The sequence below is a fragment of the Corvus cornix genome, chromosome 26 (assembly GCF_000738735.6).
Source record: "Corvus cornix cornix isolate S_Up_H32 chromosome 26, ASM73873v5, whole genome shotgun sequence".
NCBI classification, from domain to species: Eukaryota; Metazoa; Chordata; class Aves; order Passeriformes; family Corvidae; genus Corvus; species Corvus cornix.
Genome location: NC_046354.1, coordinates 3,552,651 through 3,571,183, shown reverse-complemented (window position 1 = coordinate 3,571,183; position 18,533 = coordinate 3,552,651). Strand labels below are relative to the sequence as shown.

The window sequence follows — 18,533 nt, the reverse complement described above, 5'->3', positions numbered from 1 at the left end:
CAGCAGCAGGTGGCAGAGCGCCGGTCTGTCCCACCAGTCACCACCACCCCTCCAAGCCCTGCTCGCTGTTCGCTACACACACCCCGTCCTACACGCAGGGGACACAGGCGACGTGTTTCACCACCGGCCGCTTTCCCCCGTCCTGCGAGCCGCCCGTACCCCACTATCCACCCGCACCCCCGGCGCGCCCCGTTACACCCACCACACCCGGCCCCGTTCCCGGCCCCGTTCCCGGCCCCATTCACCGGCCCTGCCCCGCGCCGGTCCTGCCCCTTCCGCCCCGCTCCGCTGCCTGCCGGGACGCGTAGTCCCGCGCCCGCGCCGCTCCCGGCCCGCTGCAGGTCCGCTCTCGGCTCCGCCGATCGCTCCGCGCCCCGCTCCTCCGGCCCCGCTCCTCCCGCCCCGCTGCTCCCGGCCCCGCTGCTCCTGTAGCTCCCCTGCTCCTGTAGCTCCGCTCCTCTATTGCTCCGCTCCCCCAGCTGTCCCGCTGCCGTCCCCGCTCCTCCTGTCGCTCCGATGCTCCTGTCCCCCCGCTCCTGTCCACCCGCTCCTGTTTCCCCGCTCCCCCAGCTTGCCCCGCTGCTGTCCCCGGCTCCACCTGTTGCCGCTGTCCCCGCTCCTTGTTCCGCTGCTGTCCCCGCCGCCCGCCCCATCCCTCCGGCAGCGGGGAGCGCCCCTCGGGGTTTAGGCTTGGTAGAAGCCGCCGGCATTAATTAGCGCGGCTCAGGAACGGGATGAGGCGCTCGGTAATCTCGCCGGGGCAGGCAGAGCCCGGCTGCCCGCACCGGCATCCTGGAGCTCCGGGGTTGCCCTTTTTCACTTCTAAACCGGAAACTGGACGATCTCACGGGGTCAGGCATGGGAGAAGTGGGGCTGGCGGAGCGCTGGGGCTGCTCCGGAGCTGCTGGCTCCACCGGGGTTTGCGGTCTCAAAGAGGATCCATGGGCTTCCCGAGTGGGGAGGTGTGTGATGGTGTCCCATGCCCGTAGCTCGTGGATTCACTCTGAAACCAGGGTGAAAGTCCATCCTGGAACGCAACTCACTGACAGGCAGAGGGGTTGAGCCCTGTACCCCACCCCTGGCCCACCGGTGTCCCCAGCCACTGGATGAAGAGTCATATGGATCCATGTTTGGGTATATGGATCGCTGTATGGGGGCAGTTTGGGGTTCGGGGTGGGCCTTGCCCGCAGGGGGGGAGGGAAAAGTCCTGGAGCACTCTGAGCGCTCTTCCTTCCTTCCTGGCCTTTGCTCCAGCTCAGCCCTTCCGCCTTCCCAGCCTGGCTCCTTGGCTCTGTCCTGCACCCTGCACCGGCTTCCCGGGGCTGTCACTCCAACCCATTCCCTGCAGGTCCTCCCTTCTGCTCGGTGTTGCCCTCTGGCCCCTGCAAAGCCCCGACAAGCGATGGAGGGAGAGCCCACCCTGCGCCTCCGTATCTTTGACCTCAACTGCTGGTGAGTCCAGAGTTTGCTGGGTCTGCACCAGGCTGTGTGGGTGGAGATGGGGACACTGCACTGGGAGAGGTGTCCCACCTTGGGGTTACCTTCATGTCCCCTTCATTTTGGGCTCACACCACTCTCCCAGCCCCAGAGGGTCATGAGGTGCTTGGCTGGGTAGTGCCTCCTGTCCCCTCTGGGCTTGTTAGCCCCAGAAATACCCCTCATTTGCACCTCAAGCAAGGATGAGCTGCCTCAATTCTGCAGGCAGGAGAAGCTGTCCCCAGACAGCCTCCCTGCATATCCCTCTTGTCCCCATGTCCTCACATGGCCCTTTCCCCCTCCCACCTTTCCCATCTGCATCCTGCTTCTACGGGTACTGGAGCCCTCTTTCTCTCCCTCGCTTTGGGTCACAGTGGGCCCTGACAGCCCCCATCACCTGTCCCCACCAGGCTGTGACTGTCACCCCTCTCTGGCAGGGCCATCCGCTACCTGAGCAAGCGGCGGCAGGAGCGCGTCCGGCTCATCGGGGACACGCTGCGCCGGGAGGGCTTTGACCTGGTGCTGCTCCAGGAGGTGAGGGCAGTTTGTGAGCCAAGTGCAGCCATTCCCAGCCTGGGAGATGAGCGTGCCTGTTCTCAGCCTATCCCACTGTTCTCCAGGTGTGGAGCGAGCAGGACTACGGTGACCTGAGGGTGAAACTAGCAGGCTGCTACCCCTTCTCCCATTACTTCCGCAGGTGAGAAGGGCAAGGTCACCCCCCTGGGGCTGTCTGTGGGGCAGTGCCAGGGCTGTGCCATGTCCTCGGGGTTTAGCACTTGCAGAGACCGGTGCAGGTGCTTTAGGCCACCTCTGTCACTGTGGGAGACCCCATGCCTGGGTAGTGGGATGCTCACAGGAGCACACTACGATCCAGGCATCCAGGGAATCCTCCTGGCTCAGGGCTAGGGGGAGGCAGAGGTTTTGAGAACCACGTTTCCTCACTGTGCCATTTCCCTCCCACAGCGGGGTGATCGGCAGTGGCCTCTGCGTCTTCTCCAGGTTCCCCATCCTGGACACCCTACTCTACCAGTACTCACTGAACGGGTACCCCTACATGGTAAGCAGGGTGGGGGGCACATGGCACCATGGTGTCCATCCCCACAGAGCCTCAGTAGCCCTGACCTGCTCTCCTTCCCCTCTGGCAGCTCCAGCACGGGGACTGGTTCTGCGGCAAGTCCGTTGGTCTCGTCATTATTAAGATCTCAGGGATCATCTTCAATGTCTACGTCACCCACGTGAGCACCCCAGGGAAGAACCCAGCATGGGGGGGACAATGGGGAGGAGGGGAATGAGTGGCCGTACCCCTCTTTTACTGTCCCGTTGCTTAAGCACTGCTCTCCACTCTGCCCTGGACTATGCACTGATTTAATAAAATATTGCTCGGGGTGGGGAGGGGGCAGGGACCCACAACCTGGTTGTGCAGTGGGGTGAGCATCCCAGGCTCTCCCCAGTGGCGGTGACATAAAGACAGAGGTGTTGGCAGGGACTGTTCAGAGGGGTTGGGTGGGTTTGCAGGGAGCCTGGGGGCAGGGCAGGTGTTAGCATGGGAGTCACAGCCCCTGTGCTTCCTCTCTCTCCAGCTGCATGCCGAGTACTGCCGGGAGAAGGACGCCTACCTGCCCCACCGCCTGGTGCAGGCCTGGGAGCTGGCACAGTTCATCCGGTGAGCAGCTGCACGGTGTCCCCCTGCGGGTCCCCAGGACGTGTGTGGTCACCCCTGCCCCCGGGGCTTGCACTGCAGAGAGCTCCCACTTGCACCAATCCCAGTCAGGAATAAGGCTGAGGAGCACTGGGCAGGTCCCAGTCACTCCAGTCTGGTGCAGGGCAGGGCAGGACAGCCATCCCTGTCCCCACAGACACACCTCAAAGGCAGCAGACGTGGTGCTGCTGGGAGGGGACCTGAACATGCACCCTGAAGATGTGGGCATCCGGCTGCTGCGTGGCTGGACGGGGCTGCGGGATGCCTTTGCTGAGGCCATGCGCTTTGAGGTGAGCTGGGGGGCTGAGCAGGGTCCCAGGGCACTCCAAGAGCCCCCCACTCACCCAGGCTCTTGTCTCAGGGCTGTAAGAACGGCTGCACCCTTGTCCCTGACAACTGCTTCATTGACAAGTCGGAGCTGCTGCCCTTCCCGCTGGGCATCCGCATTGACTACATCCTCTACAAGGTACGGGGAGCGTTGGCCACCAGCTGTGAGGGGTGGGGGTGAGGCACTGGTGTGACCCCCTTGTCCCCTCACCCAGGCCATCTCCAGCTTCACAGTGAAGTGTGAAGAGCTGAAGACCACCACAGGGCCAGCCCTGGGCACAGACATCCCCTTCTCAGATCATGAAGCCGTGATGGCAACACTGCACATCCAGAGGCGGGGACAGCCTGTGGGTGCCGCCCTTGGCGCAGCTGGTAAGTCTGGGGGCTGCTGCCAGCATCCACCATGTGCTGGGGGGACTGGTGCAGTTGGATGGAGCTTGTTGGGGATGTTTCCCCCTGTGGTGCTGCTTGTGGAGGGCTGCAGAGAGGCGGAGACCGGGAGAAGGGTATTGGGGTGGTATGGGGGGGCATAGGAATGGGATATGGAGGTCCCACCCCGCTGAGGGCCCCTGTCCCCGCAGACCTGGCGCTGGCGGACGTGGTGACAGAGGCACGGACAGAGGTGGGTGTGGGGCTGCAGGCGGCGCAGCGGCAGCGCTACTCCTCGGGCAGGATGGCCGTGCTGGCCTTGCTGCTGCTGCTGCTCCAGGCTGCGGCTGCACTGGGCATACTGGCCGGACTGGGCACAGAGCAGCCCTTCCCCAAGCTCTCCTTCTGCCTGCTGGCCTTCCTCGCCCTCGGCGTCCTTGTTCTCGCCACCGGTCTCCACCTGTTTCACACCATGGAGGTGAAGATGCTGCACGGCACCAAGGACCAGATGGGGATGGCACTGCGGGCGCTGCAGGAGCGTCCCAGCGAAGGCTGAGCTGAGGCTGTGGGTGTTCCACAATTGTCCCCTTGGCTCCACCGTGTCCCCTTTTTGACCCTTGTTTTTAGCTGACTTCAGATTTTAGGAGAGCAGCACTGCAGCCAGTGCAGTCATGCAGGTTTGACAGCTGCCTCCGGGTGAAAACTAAGATTTTTGGAGTAGATTTATTGCATTGACCCCTGTGAGAACCACGATGGAGGCAGATTTTTATTGCTGTCTTTTTAAACACACCCTTTTGTACATGGAGGGACCCACTGGCCTGGCTGGAAGACTTGAGAGGCTGAGGCTCCCCTTGCCTGGGGTGGCCTCAAAGTTTCTGCTGGTGGCTGTTCTGGCAACCAGTTTTGACTCAGATGGAAAATAAAGGCCGTATTTTAACCTTTGGCGCCGGGTCAGGGGGGCTTTATTTGAAGGGAGTGGGTTTGCAGCAGGATTGGGAGGGCTGGAGGAGGTGCTGAGGGGAATGGCAGGATGAGGGCTGAACACAGGGTGGTGTTGCTAAGAGAGGAACCTATGCCTGGGACCCCCATCCCAACACATCTGGGGCTGCCATTTGGCCACAGAGGCCACCCTGCAACAGCAAGGGACTCCAAGGGCATCTGAGGTCTGTGCAAAGACCACTATGGCATTGCCAAGCAGAAGAAATCCCAAAGGGGCAAGGAGGGACAGCCGCTGGTGTCCCTTGTCCTCGGTGTTAGAGTACTGGCCCTGAGCAGAATTCCCTTAGGAGCTACTGGACAAAAAGCCCTTCCCTTGCCCAAGGGGCTCATGGCAGGGTTCTGACCCTGGTTTCCTGCAGCAGCTGGGGACAGCATGAATGTGGCATCCAAAAGCAGTGGTGCAGAGCGGCTGATCAGCCCAATCTGTCTGTCACTGGCCCCCACTTGTACAGCCATATGTCCCTTGAGATGGAGGGTGAGGCTGGGATGGATGCCCTCAGACCTCAGGATGTCCCAGGGTGGCTTCCAGAGACCACTCCTGATGGTGCCCCTGCACATATGGCATCTGCCCTGTGGGCTGCCTCTGGTGGCCACAGTCACTTCCTTGCTGCTGGGAGCCACCAGTCCCCTTTTGCAGCCCCCTGCAAGTCTCGTTTTCGAACAAGCACAAGGCAAAGGCCATCCAACCACGCACAGGAATGTCCTCTCAGCACCCCAAAGCTGAGTGCTTCTCAGTGTCTCCTCACGTGAGCATCTCCCAGCAGGTCTGGCCCCTCGGTGACAGACTTTGGCAAGCAGGGAGCTGGATTGGCTGCTGGCACCTGCGGGCAGCTGGGGCATCACCACCTCCAGAGGTAGCTCAGAGTGATGCTCAGAGGGATGCTCAGAGGGACTCTCACACACACACACACACACACACACACACTCTGCTTGTCCCCCAGGGAGGATCCCGTGGCTCCGGGGGCTGTGAGGATCAAGGCCGCAGTTCACTGAGTCGCTTCTCCTCCTGCATTTGGATGAGGACGTTGCGCTTATTCACCACGTCCAGCAGCTGCTTCAGGATCTCCTGCTCAGCCTTCTCATCCTCAGGTGTCTTCAGGGTTTCTGTGGGTGCAGGGGGCCGGAGTAGGGCTGGGAAGGCCACAAACCCTGAGCTGCTCCCCACACCATGCAAAGGCATCCTCGCCCTGGCATGTGCTGGCACTCACCCTGCTTGTTCATGTAACTCCGGAGCTTCTGGTCAAGCTGACACTGCTGCTCCTCCAGCTTCAGTTCCTGCACCCTGTAGGGAGGAAAAGGGTGTGCTGGGTACAGGGTTCGCAGAGGACTGGGCTGAGCTGAGCCCCCACACCAACCAGGGAGCATCCCCCAAGCCTTACGCGATCATGAGGTCCGACTCCTCGCTCATCAGGTTGTTCTTCTTCTGGACCAGGTACAGCAGCTGGTTTGTCCACCGTGTCTGCTGGTCAGCCAGGCTCTCTGCAGGACAGGGGAATGGTGAGTGGGGTGCAGACCCCTATCACAGGGTCACAGTGCTCCACCCACCCTGGCCTTACCATTCTCATCCCGGAGTAGCTTCTCCAGCTTGATGCCCTGCTGCTCCAGTTCCCGGAATGTCACCTCGATCTCCTCCAGCCGTCTCTGGATGGCCTGGAAGAGAAAGGCAGCACTCACCTGCAGGCCAGCACCTGCCAACATGTGGCCACCAGCAGCAGGGGGACAGATGGAGGGGACAGTGCCACGCTGGGGACCTGGGTCTCCCCTGTGGGTTACCTGGGCTCTGCAGAACCGCTTCACCTGGGACTCCCTGGCCCGGCGAGCCAATGTGCGCTTCCAGGTGGGATATTTCTCCTCTTCCCTCGGGTCTGGGTACTGTGAAAGGACGGAGGCACAGGCCCTGCACCAGGCACCTCCTGCCTTGGCAGCCACAGCTGAGCCAGACCCAGTGCCTCTGTGAAAGGAGCAAGAGCCCCAGCTACCACATGTGCTGGTGGGGCCACCAGCACTTGGGGAAAATCCTCACCAACTCTTTCATGATGCCAAGGCCTGTTCCTTCCTCCTCCTCCTCTTTCTCCTCCTCCTCCTCCTCATCCTCCTCCTCCTCATCCTCCTCGCTGTCACTCTCCTCCAAATCTGCCCAAGGAAAGAGCCATTTCAGGCTGGTTCCTCATGAGCAAGATGTGGGTACAGCACGTCCTGGAGGGACTGAGAGCTCTGCTTGTCTGGACACTCCAGTTTGTACCACCTACCTTTCTCCATGTCAATTTTCCCCTCCTTCTGCTTCCAGGCGCCTTGTCCGGGCCCCAGGGCAGGGAGGGCCTCAGGTGCTGCCTGGGGCCGCAGACGAGCTGGCTTCAGTGGAGGCTCAGGCTCTGCTTCACTGGTGAGGTTCAGCGTGGACAGACTGAGCTTCTCCAGTGGTGTAAGGATGATCTTCCTCCTGCCCCCACTCTCCTCGCCCTCCTCTGCTGTCCCTTGGGGCTCTGCTCTGGGAACCTCCTCTTCCCTCACATCCCTCCCAGGCTGTGCCAGCAGCTCCTGCTCCTCCATGTCACCAGCATCTGCGGTGTCCTCAACTTCCCCAGGCTCTTCCCCTGGCTGTGGGGCTGCTGGAGTGGGCTGAGGTGGACTGGGTGCCCGCTCCATGGGGGACACACGTGGGCTTCCAGCTTCTGAGCGTGGGTGGGCAGCAGCATCAGCATCCTACAGCAGAGCCACAGCAGAGGAGTGATGCACCACAGGGCCACGCCCAAGCACCCCCTCCACACTTTGCCTTTCCACCATCACCTACAGGGACTTAGGATGATTTACCCCATCAGGCAGTGCTGAAGCCTCATCCTGGGGCAGGTCCACGCTGGGTGGATTGGGGTAGTGCAGCGAGCAGTAAAAATGACCTGGGGGGAGGGGGGGCGAACTCATGCGATAACCTGCAAGGTGGAGAAGTCGTGCCCCGAGCATTCCCGCTCCCCAAAAGACACCTCACCTTCCTCCTCGTCGAAGGCGTAGTCGCCCAGGCGCAGGGTGGCCCCGCAGCGCCGGCACTGGAAGCAGCCGCGGTGGAAGAAGCGTCCCTCGGCGCTGGCTCGCTCCAGGATGTAGACACGGCAGCCACAGGAAGTAGCAGGCGTCACTGTTCTCCCCTGTCCTCTCCCTCACCGGCTGCAGGGAGAGAGGACAGGCTGGGGTGGCACCGGGGGCCTGGCACCCACCCTGCCCCGTGGCTGTGGCAGGCAGCCATGGGGCACGGGGCAGGGCTCTGCCCCTCTTGCAGCGCCAGGTCTGGGTGCTCGGGATGGGTGAGGGAGTGGCAAGACTTGGCTCCGGAAAACCAGTTGGGTCAGGAAACAGGCAGGGAGGAGCTGAGAGCCTGTAGGCGTCTGCTTGCGCTGCCCTGGTCCCAGCCCTTGGCTTGGCCCTGCCAGCCACTGGTGCCCCTCCAGTGCCCACCAGCCCTGAGCAGGACCCTCCATCCCAAGGTGACACAAGGACCAACCTGCCCTGGGTCCATCACAGTGGTTTGCGGCAGCTCATGGGCACTGTCCGGAGTGTCTCCATCCAGCCCCGTGTCCAGCTACAAGTGACCCAAGGGGAGGGTCAGCCCCCCACTCTCCCCCCAGGACTGCTGCACCCCAGCAGAACACCCCTTGGGGTGCCTGGGGCAGACCCACCTCGGTGTCCCTGCGGCTCCTCTTGGCCTCAGTGTCCTTCTGGGCACTGTCCTGCAAATGCAAATGGGGTGGTTTGGGTGGGGAAGGGGACAGGGCTTTGGTGTGTCACGAGGGTCTGGGCGGGGGTCCCTCACCTGGGCACGTTTGTGTGTCAGGTTCCGGCTCTTCTGCAGCTTGCTGAGGAAGAGGATGGCCCCTCGCGTGCCACGGGGAGACAGTGGCTTCTTGCTGACCTCCACCTCTGCACAGGACATGGCCATTTTGGTGGGACCCACCCAACAAAGAGAGCACCCAGCCAGCCCCAGTGGGCCTCAGGACGGGACAAATCCCCCCAGAAATCTCACACCTGAAGAGGTCCTGAAAACTTCATAGAACTGGCTGAGGTAGGTGATGAGGCCCAGGCGGTCAGGCTCTGCCATGGTGGCCATCTCAGCACTGGAGAGCACAGGCTGGATGCCCAGCTCCTGCTCTGCTATGTCCAGCATCATCTGGTGGGTCCGAATGGCATTCCGCGGGTCCACTGAGTCCAAGTCCCTGAGGGGAGACACAGCTGCCATCAGGGTGGGCTCTGCAGAGTGGAGGGTTCCGGGGGGGTCCCAGGCACTCACACCAGGTCTGGGCGGAAGTGGTGGATGAGGGCGCAGAGGGCCAAGCCACTGGTCCAGGAGGTGGTGAAGTTGCTCACGGCCACGCCAGGGTATCCAGCCGTGCTGGCCTGGCACCAGCTCAGCAGCTCTTCGTAGACGTCTCCAGGGGCTGCTGGGGAGGCAGCCTGTGTGTCCCCATTCCACAGAGACAGGAGACAACCCCCCCAGCCCACCTCCCGCCTCAGCATCAGTGCTTTAACAGGAAAGGGATCCCATGGGAGTGACCTGAGACACCTCCTCTCCCCCCTGCAACCATCCCCGCAAGTCTCAATAAATGGGTTGATAAAGCATCTGTCAATATTTCATGGCTCAGCATCAGTGAAGGCTGGAGAGGCACAGTCTCCTCCCCAGAAGGCAGCAGGGGGACGTGGCCCGACGTGGGCCACAAGCAGAGGGCATAGAAACCAGTGGTGTCACCAGGACAGCCTGCTGGACACAGGCCAGGGCGCAAGAAACAAGGAGGGGGAGGAAAATCAAGGCAGGAGTCACTTGGGCATGGGCTGCTGGGCAGGACTGGTTGCTCCTACCGGTGCTGAGCCGGTTGTCGCTCTTCCTCTTGTGGTCCACCTCCACCGTGCCCACGAGGTAGAGGTCCTTGACCTGCCAATGGGGACATGCCAGTGGTGGTCACCACCTGTACAGAGCCAATGGCACTGCGCAGGGAGCTGGCCCCAGCAAGGGGGACACTGGGACACCCCCACACAACTCTCCAGAACCCTCTGCCATCCACAATGGGCGATGTACTCAATGTCCTGGGGACTAATAGCTTCAGTCTCACACCCTTTGGGGACAGGGGACCGGGCAAATTAGTGTCACCTGACAGCCAGGGAGGCTGGGCTGGCTGGCTGTCCCATGGCAGGACCTGGCCAGGTACCTGGCTGGCTTTGATGGCCTGCAGGTTGATGTTGGGGTAGCGCGTGGCCGGGTCGATGCTGTACTGACTGATGTTCTTGTTGGTGTTGTCTGGGGACGTCTGCGAGAGGCGCTGGTAGATGCTCTCCCTGGGTGCAAGGGACAGGGCTGGCATCGCTGCCACCATCCTCACGTGCTCCAGACCCAGCCCAGCGGGATGGGGACACTCACCTCTCGGCCAGCACCTCCAGTGGGGGTGTCCCAGCCGCCCATCGCCGCACCATCCACGCTGCGTCGAAGGCGGCGAGGAAGCCCCTGGCCACCCCGGTGCCCAGCGGCCAGAAGGGCTGCGAAGGGAAAGGCAGAGCTGGAACTGGAGTTGCATGGCTGGTCAGGGCAGCTGGGAGGAGGCTGAGAGCTGCCAGGCTTGGCCAGGGATGAAAGAGGGAGTGGCGGCAGGACGCGCACAGAGAGGATGGGTGGCCGTCTCCTCCCCAGCCAGTACAGCTGCTTCTGGGGGGGCTGGGCTGCTCCTCCATCCTGAACCAACCCCAAATCTCTGGTGGGGCTGGAGAAGGGGGATAACCTCCCCAAAGCATGCCACTACTGGGAGCCTGCCCAAGGATGGGGTGCACTGGGCAACTGGGATGAGAAGCACTTAGGGAGGGGAAATATATTGCAACCAATGCATCTTACAGGCAGAGGGAAGTGGAGGCATGAGGTGGTGCTGCAGGGGAATCTCTCACCTCCACCAAGCAGTCGCCCACCAGCCCCAGGAGCAGCCGGCTCCCGTTGTGCTCCCGCACCAGCGCCGCGTTCTCCGAGCGCGTCATGCAGGTGAAGTCGAACATGTCGACATCCGGCAGGTCCCGGTGGTTGAGGGCAAACTCCAGTTCGGGCAGGCAGTAGTTGGTGGAGAAGTTGGCAGCTTCTTTGGCGTAGCTAAGGAGGGCGTCCCAGTTCACATTGTCTGGGGACAGGAGGCTCTCGATGTCCGCTTTGTCCTGCAGAGATGGGGTGAAGCTGGCTGGGGTGTGGGAGGTGCTGTTTGTCCCTCAGCCCAGGAGCACGCAGCTCTGGGGTGCAGCTGTGCCACTGCACTCTGAGAACCCTGGAAGGATTTTTCCTGCGGCACAGGCAACAGCTGCTGCAGCCTCCACCACCCCAGGGGTGTGCAGTCAAACCAGCACCCACGATTTGCATCCTGCTTTCAAGGCTTTCAGCTGCCCATTGCTGTGGGATCCCAGGGTCAGATCCTGCCCTTCTCACCTGGAGGATGACCCCCTTCTTGAGCAGGCTCTGCTTCTTGGCCGTCATGACGAAATAGTGAGTGTCATCCTTGTAGTACACGATGTTTTCCAGGTCGATGCCTGGTGATGGGAAGGGGCTGAGCCAGGGCCACAGGGTGCCCCAGCACTGGGCTCAGACACCAAATGTCCCCTGCAGTGGGGTACCATGTAGGGAAATGCAGCCCATCACCGGGGACATCCTGGGGCTGAGCCTCCAGCTCCCTCAGGAGGGGACAGGAGCCCCCAGCGCCCCCCATGTGGGGGCTGGGACCACTGACCTGTTTTGTTGTAGAGGTTCTGGAAGAACTTCTGGTTGTAGATTCGGGCTACGCCGCTGATCTCAGCCACCTCCACCTCGGCCCGGCTGTGGCGGTTGATGAAGTTGGTGGTGATGCCAATGGCCAACTTCCCACGCGTCTCCTTCCGCCTGAACCCTGCAGGAGGGGAGAGGCGTGAGCCCCCACCCAGCCCCCCACATTGGTCCTGGGGCTGCAGGGACACCTGATGTCACCTTCAGGGACAAATTTGCCACCGCCAGCTGAGATGAGGACGTCGAACTCGTAGTGGGTGAGGGGAGAGGAGCTGGGCTGCAGCACAGCCTGCCAGCCACCTGCAGGGAGAAGGGGGGTCATGAATGTGCTGGTTCCCAGGGAGCAGGGAAAGGGTTGCATCTCCTTCCCCCCAAAAAGGCATGCCTTGGGCTAGCAGAAGGATTGGGGAGCCCAGAGTGGCCACGCACAGCCCTGTCCTTGTCCCCAGGAAAGCCACCCGCCCTGCACAGATACTGTACCTGCCTTGCCCGTGGGGGGAACAAGGCCCTCAAACCGCACATTGATGTGCACCTCAACCCCCAGGAGCAAAGCCACCTTCAGCAGGATCAGCTGGAGCTGCCGAATACCTGGGAGGGCAGAGGGGTACTCAGGGCTGCACCCCTGGGTCCCTGGACTCCCCACAGTCAGGGACCCCAGAACCTGGGTCTCCTAAAACTCACTGATGTGGTCCAGCGTGCCAGTGCAGAAGCGCCCATAGAACTTCTTGGCGCCCAGCGCCCGCAGGTCGTGGATGGTGAAGGGCCAGAGGTGCAGGACGTTGTTGCGGGAGAAGGAGTCGCGCTTCTCCAGCAGCACCACGCGGGCACCCAGCAGCGCCAGCTCGATGGCCGCCCGCAGCCCGCAGGGCCCGGCGCCCACCACCAGGCACTGCCATGGCACAGGACGGGCAGGGTCAAGGGGGTGGGCAGCCCCAGAGCGGGGTTTGGGTGAACCCCCCAGCACTCCCAAAGGCAGCACCTCCCCGCTCGCTGGTCAGGATCTGGCCCTCCCCGCTATTGCCTTTTTCTCACTGATTCTCCCTGCAAATCGGGGTGCCCCTCACCCCCTGAACCTTGCCTTCACCCAGGGCAATGGCAGTCAGGGGAATGGCAGCAATTAAAGCACTGGATGAGATAAGGTGCAGGTCTGCTGCAGGCCTGACACGGGTTTTGTCTCCTGACGGCTTCTGCACGGGGCTGGGACAACAGGGCACAGCAGTCAGGACAAAAGCCATCATCTGTGGGACAGGGAACAGATGTCCCAAGGGGAAATCCTACTTGGGATGCTCCTGTCTCCCAGAAAGGACTTGACAGGTCCCTCAGCCCCGCCATGAGATGTCCCCAGCGAGAAGCAGCTGGGAGGAGGAAGGACGCTGCTGGCTGCATGGCACTGAGGCGGCATCATGCCATGGGGAGCTGAGCAGTGCTAATTAACATCCTGTCCCATTAAACTCCATCAACCTCCCGCTTGGCACATCCTGCATCCTCCTGGGATGAGAGCCAGAGTGTCCCAAGGGATGTTCTCACCCTGGAGACAAGGACACAGGGCAGGGAGGGACCCAAACCCCTCACCCCACATCCCGGGTACCTTGGTGCCAGCACAGGCTGTGCCCTGGTCGTAGTCCTTGTGCCCGGCTTTCTTATCCAGCTTGCTCCACAGGGCCTTGGCATTCCAATAGTTGAGGGCAGCCTTGAGGCCGTGGTAGAGCTGCAGCCCACTGCCCTGCAGCCCCAGCTGCTGGCACAGCTCCACAAAGCAGCCCAGCACCTCCCGGCACTCCCCAGCACGCAGGAACCTCTCAAAGATGGCATGGGCCGGGTTGCCCGGCTCGTCGGCCAGCACACTCATCCCGTGTCACCCAGAAGCCTGGCAGAGGAACAGCAGAGGTCAGCAGGGAGGGGACCCTCCTGGATCCCCACCCCCAAACACATCCGGTACCAGACCTGGTGTCTCAGTGCCAGCTTTCGCAGCTGCAGGTGCTGTTGGGTGGTGATGGCACTGTCCAAACTGGCACACTTTGTGGCAGCAGCTGGTGGAGCCGTCCCCAGATGCTGCACCCAGAGAGCCACGGTGTCACCCTGCCACGGTGGCGTCAGGGGAGGGGATGGGGAGGGCTGTGGCAGCAGCAAGTGGCTTCCTCCATACAGAAGGTACCTGCAACAGCCAAGAGCAGAGCGAGTTGTTTTGGAGCAAAGACATCGCTTCCTTCCTCTGCAGCCCTGGCCTCACTACAGGGGGGATGGGAGGGAGCGCCTGGCTTTAGGAATCAGCCACAGCTGCTGCAAAAACCAGCAAGACCGGCCCTAGGGCTGTAGGGAGGAGGACTGGATCCATCCCACCAGCCTGGCTTCTGCAGCCGGAGTGGGGTGAACTTTTCCCCCACCTCCCCTTCTACCACTCCTGGAGCAGGTGGAAGCAGATTAGCACAGAGGAAGCAGCGGTGAGGAAATCAAATAAAAGTCAAATCACCCTGCAAATAGCCCCATCATGCCACAGAAGCCATGGCAGGAGGGGTGCAGCACATTCCCCCTGGGCATCCCAAAACCCCCTGCCCCTGGCATCTCCCGGGGGACCAGCTCTCCTTGCATCTGTCTCCCACTCCCAGCACTGCCCCGAGCACCCGCCTGGGCCATCCTCTGTCTTGCCAGCCCGAGCACGAAGAACAAAGTTTTGCCTTTTCCGGCCACTGTCGCCAAGCCCCGGGGCTGTGAAAGGCTCCCCCAGCCCTGCAAAGCAGCTGGCGGAGACACGGTGCTGCCAAGGAGGATCCGGTGGAAAGGCTCGGGAAGACGGAGAGCTCCTACCTTTGAACCACCGCTCTTTGCCCTCTCGCCCCGAGTGTTATCGCGGGCACGTGGCAGCACCCGGAAAGTGGTGGCCACCCCTGCAGTGGGACAAGCATGCCGTGAATAAATTAAGCTGCCCTCAGGAGGAGGGGGCTGGGGGTGGGCGGATAAAGGAGTTATTTAAGCGTGCGCTTAAATTTCGACTGGGAAGACCGAATTCTAGCTGGATTTCAAGTTCAGTCTCACTCAGGACTTTCCCGACACCAGAACGTGCCTTGCGAAGCAGTTCTGAGGGTCACCTTCCCTTCCATCACCACAGTCAGGAAATCCGGGCATTTTAACCACTTCCTTCCTGGGCAGAGGATAAAGCACCCAGCGGGGCAGAGCAGGGGCTGGCACCCACCTGAGTGGCAGCGTGGGGACAGAGGACATGGCCTATGCCTTCCTGACAGGGCTGTGAGACCTGGGGACAGATTTCTGCTCTTCCCCTGAGCGCTGCGAGCGGGACAGGATGAGCCTCGGGAAACTGAGGCAGCGCTGCGAACCTCCCTGGAGAATTTGCAGTGCTCCCCCCGTCCTCCTACCACAGAGGCTGCCCAGGCAGCACTGGCTGGCCAGTGCCCCATCCTGGGTTGCCCCCCAGGAGCTCATGTCACTGCGCTGGCACCTGCCAAGGTCACCACACAGCAGCCCCAGGGAGACGGGGCAAAGGCAGCTGCTCAGGCTGGGAGCATCTACTCCAGCCTCAGCAGCCCCGGCTCTGAAAAAAGCCCTCTCTCAGCCTTGATTCCCACTGGACATGATGCCAGGACAAGCGTGCTGCCCGGGAAAGCTTTCCAGCCCCTACGCTTTGGCAGGGAGGCTCAGAGGAGGCAGAACAAGAAGCCTTGTGTTACACAGCTTCCTACAGAAAGGATTATCCTGCCAGCACTCTGGCACACTCAACTGCAAGCAAGGTCAGAAACTCCTAGGAAAACTCAGTTCCTGCAGGGTTGATACAAAAACCCAGCTTTCAGCCCACAAATGCCAGTGGCAGTGGAGGAGGGCGCAGTCTGAGCCAGGCTCTGCTCTCCCCATCAAAGCCTTTTCTTCCCTTTACACTGTTCCTGCAAGCAGGAGGGAGGAGGGGGCGGCTGCGGCCAGCCCTGACTCATCTTATGTCGGCTTTGGTTGGCTGCAGACCTGCCTGTGGGAACATCACCCGGGCCCCACACATGGGGAGCACCCCGGGAGCAGGGACACCACATCCCGCTTTGCAGGTCAGGGTGTCCCTCTTGCCCTTGCATGCAGAGAAGCAGCCTCTTGGGAGAAGGTGGGGGAAGCTGCTTGGGAGCTCACGTGTCTTGCAGGCACATGGAAATAGGGTGGGAAAGGACATGGCTCCAGAGCTAATGAAAGCTGGGAAGAATTTCAGCAGATCGCCTCGCTGCTGCTGCGCTGGCTCCCAGCGTGGATAGGCTGTTCTGGGTCTGGGATCCAGCCTGGAGACTGCAGGCCAGGCTGCTGAGCTGGGATGGACCCCATGAAAGCCCTTCCAGCAAAAGGCCAGTGGGCAGGATGGAGGGTTTCTTGTGACCACCCAACAGCTTGGCCTTGCTTTCAACCACCAGCTGATCTGAGAGGGTATCAGGAAGGGGTGAAGGCACTGGAAGCTCTTACAAGCATTATTGTGCTCAGGAGAAACATCCCAGGTATGGCACTGGGCAGGGAGACCACCCTGGCCACTGCCACGGAAACTTGCCTTGATTTGGGTGGGTTTTAATCCTTGGAGGGAGGGAAAAATCCCTGTCAGCTGCTCTGGTTTGAGGCAGGGATGTGGGTGCATGAGCACAGCCCAGCTTTGCAAGGCCCCAGCATGGAGCTATGGGGAGATGGGCTGAGGAGAGGGGACAAACCTGAGTTGCCCTTTGCCGGGGATCCACAAGCCACAGCCTGGCCATGTCCCAGGGAGCCCTGGGCACAGACAACACTTAGGGAGGAGTAAACGTGCCCCCCTATTTTTGCTGCTCAGCCTGCCCCCCCGGCCAGCACCAGCCCATGGAGGGACCTGCCGCTTGCAGCTGAATTTTGGTAAAAAGAGGAAGTCAGGTCACAGCCAGGCTTCACACCCCACATCATTTTCCTCTTCCTGCTTCTCCTTTACTCCAAACCACATCCATGACAAAGACATCTCTGCGATGATGCCACAGAGCATCCCTCATGGATCTTAGCAAAGCTCTTCCCACCCCATCCTACTCATCACTGGAGCACTGGTGGCTCTGGGAATGGAGGAGGAGGAGCAGGGACCCCTCTCTTTTCCCTTTGTCCCGGGGGCAGCAGAGGTCAGAGGCTGGAGGGCAAAAGCAGCGAGGATGGAGCGGGGAGGACCCCGCTGCCCCCGGGAGAGGCTGTGCGGAGGGGTCTGCCGGAGAAAAAGCGCTACCCTGCCACGGAGCGTCCCAGGGACACGCAGGACAGGGGTTCGGGGGGTGAGCCCCCCCCAGCCCCGCAGAACCACCCCTCGGTTTTGTCACCCCCCGTCCCCGCCCTGCGCAGCGATGCTCTCAGCGGGGCGGGCGGAGGGCACCGGCGGTCGGGATGCTGGAGGACACGGGGCTGGGGGGGCAGCAGAGCCCGGCCCCCCCCGCCCAGGGATGCTCTGCCCATCTTCACCCCCCACTCACCTCCACAGCCCCTCGGCGGGGAAACTGAGGCACGGACCGGGGCGTGGGGAGGGACCGGCGCTGGGCGCAGCCGGGCGACAGCGAGCAGGAAACGACCTCCGGCTCCGCAAGCAGCAGCTGCCGGCCGGCCCGGCCCTCCTCTTGTTTGCCCTCCCCTCCTCGGCCTTCCCCTCCCCTCGCCTGCCCGACCCTCCCCCGCGACCGGGGCGACCCAGGCCGGGCGGTGCCGGGAGAGGGGCGGCCCCCGGGCCACCCCCGCTCTGTGCTGCTGCAGATACTGCGCCGGGGGATTTGGAGAGCGGGACGAGCGGCACAGCGCAACCCCAGCTGGGATTTTTGTATTTTAGGATGAGAAACCGGACTTTTCGCTAAGCAAACAAAAAGACTCCGGCGATGAAGCCAAAACCGCTTCACACTCCGCCCCCGCCCCTGTGCTGCTCCCCCCGCAGCCAGAACCCGGCCAGGAGGGAGCTGGGGGCACCGCAGGGTCCAGGGCGGGGGGACCCACCCAGTGCCAGCTCCGGACCCCTCCCGCCACAGCTCGCGTGGAAACTTCTGGGATTACGTTTCCACCTGGGTCCCACGGGTGGGAATGGTGCCAGTGGGGCGAAGGTACCTGGGGGAGGGGGGTGGGGGAGCCCCCGGGGTCACCGAAGATCTCTGCTGGCCGGGTGCTTTTGGGGGTTTCTGGTGGCGATGACCTCGGGGTGCTGCTGGACATTCGCCCTGTGCTGGGACGGGCGTCACGGCAAAGGGGCTCGCGTGCTGTGACGCGCGGTGACAACTTGCCACGAGACCGGGGACGGTGACTCAGGGACACGGGGCGAGCTGGCAAACGGGCGTTGGTTACGTCGGCCACCCTGAGTCACCCGTGGCACTGCCGGCGGCTACGGCAAGCGGGGTGACCAGCCCAGCACCTCCATCCCTCCCCTTCTGCAGCCCCCTCCGGCCCCTTCCTGGGGACCCTGGTGCAGAAACCCCCACCGTGGCAGCTCGGGCGGGCTGTTCTGGCCCCTGCAAAGCTGCTGGGTGCGGGTGCAGTGAAGCCCACCCGTGTTCCGGGGCCGCGAGAGGCTGGGGCGGACACGGAAACGGGGTGTCTGTGGCAAACCAGGCGCTTTTCCCCAGCGGTCGGAAAGAGCTCCCTCTGTTTGTGAGCACTTTGTGGTGCCGTGGGAAAGGCTGAGCACGGACCTGCGCCTTCCAGCCCCAGCCTTGTCCCCCGGGCAGCAGCAAAGGAGCATTAGATGTGAATTACAGCAGGGACTGAGGGCACGTGGTGGCACTGAGGGACGCGGCTCTACTGCAAACCCACCGCTGTGGGCAGCCCGGGCTGTCCCCAGCACAGGCGACATGTGGGAGCACACCTGCACCCCTTGATGTGCTGAGAACAGGCAACTCAGAGCATCAGTGAGAGCTTCTGCAGCTCCCTGAACCCTTCATGATT

The 18,533-nt window shown here is 62.2% G+C and overlaps 2 protein-coding genes across 2 annotated transcripts; one reads left to right on the top strand and one right to left on the bottom strand.

The window, feature by feature from the left end:
* Positions 1 to 256: 256 nt before the first annotated feature.
* On the top strand, positions 257 to 4,813 carry SMPD2 (sphingomyelin phosphodiesterase 2). Its single transcript, XM_039565545.1, has 11 exons — positions 257 to 341; positions 1,349 to 1,452; positions 1,914 to 2,010; positions 2,097 to 2,173; positions 2,440 to 2,533; positions 2,622 to 2,711; positions 3,057 to 3,139; positions 3,333 to 3,465; positions 3,537 to 3,641; positions 3,718 to 3,874; positions 4,084 to 4,813. Exons 2-11 carry the CDS (start codon positions 1,403 to 1,405, stop codon positions 4,425 to 4,427), a joined length of 1,230 nt encoding a protein of 409 aa, XP_039421479.1. The 5' UTR covers positions 257 to 341; positions 1,349 to 1,402; the 3' UTR covers positions 4,428 to 4,813.
* LOC104692546 (F-actin-monooxygenase MICAL1) lies at positions 4,616 to 17,223 on the bottom strand. The gene is given in 27 exon segments (XM_039565531.1): positions 4,616 to 5,974; positions 6,079 to 6,152; positions 6,250 to 6,349; positions 6,427 to 6,520; positions 6,644 to 6,742; positions 6,894 to 7,003; positions 7,120 to 7,573; positions 7,682 to 7,764; positions 7,854 to 7,983; positions 7,985 to 8,029; positions 8,364 to 8,441; positions 8,539 to 8,589; positions 8,673 to 8,779; positions 8,885 to 9,072; positions 9,147 to 9,297; positions 9,713 to 9,785; positions 10,060 to 10,186; positions 10,269 to 10,384; positions 10,784 to 11,041; positions 11,307 to 11,407; positions 11,605 to 11,760; positions 11,838 to 11,936; positions 12,117 to 12,224; positions 12,318 to 12,525; positions 13,225 to 13,503; positions 13,581 to 13,791; positions 17,087 to 17,223. Coding segments are annotated over 25 exon segments (3,402 nt in total). The 5' UTR covers positions 13,486 to 13,503; positions 13,581 to 13,791; positions 17,087 to 17,223; the 3' UTR covers positions 4,616 to 5,843.
* Positions 17,224 to 18,533: the final 1,310 nt, after the last annotated feature.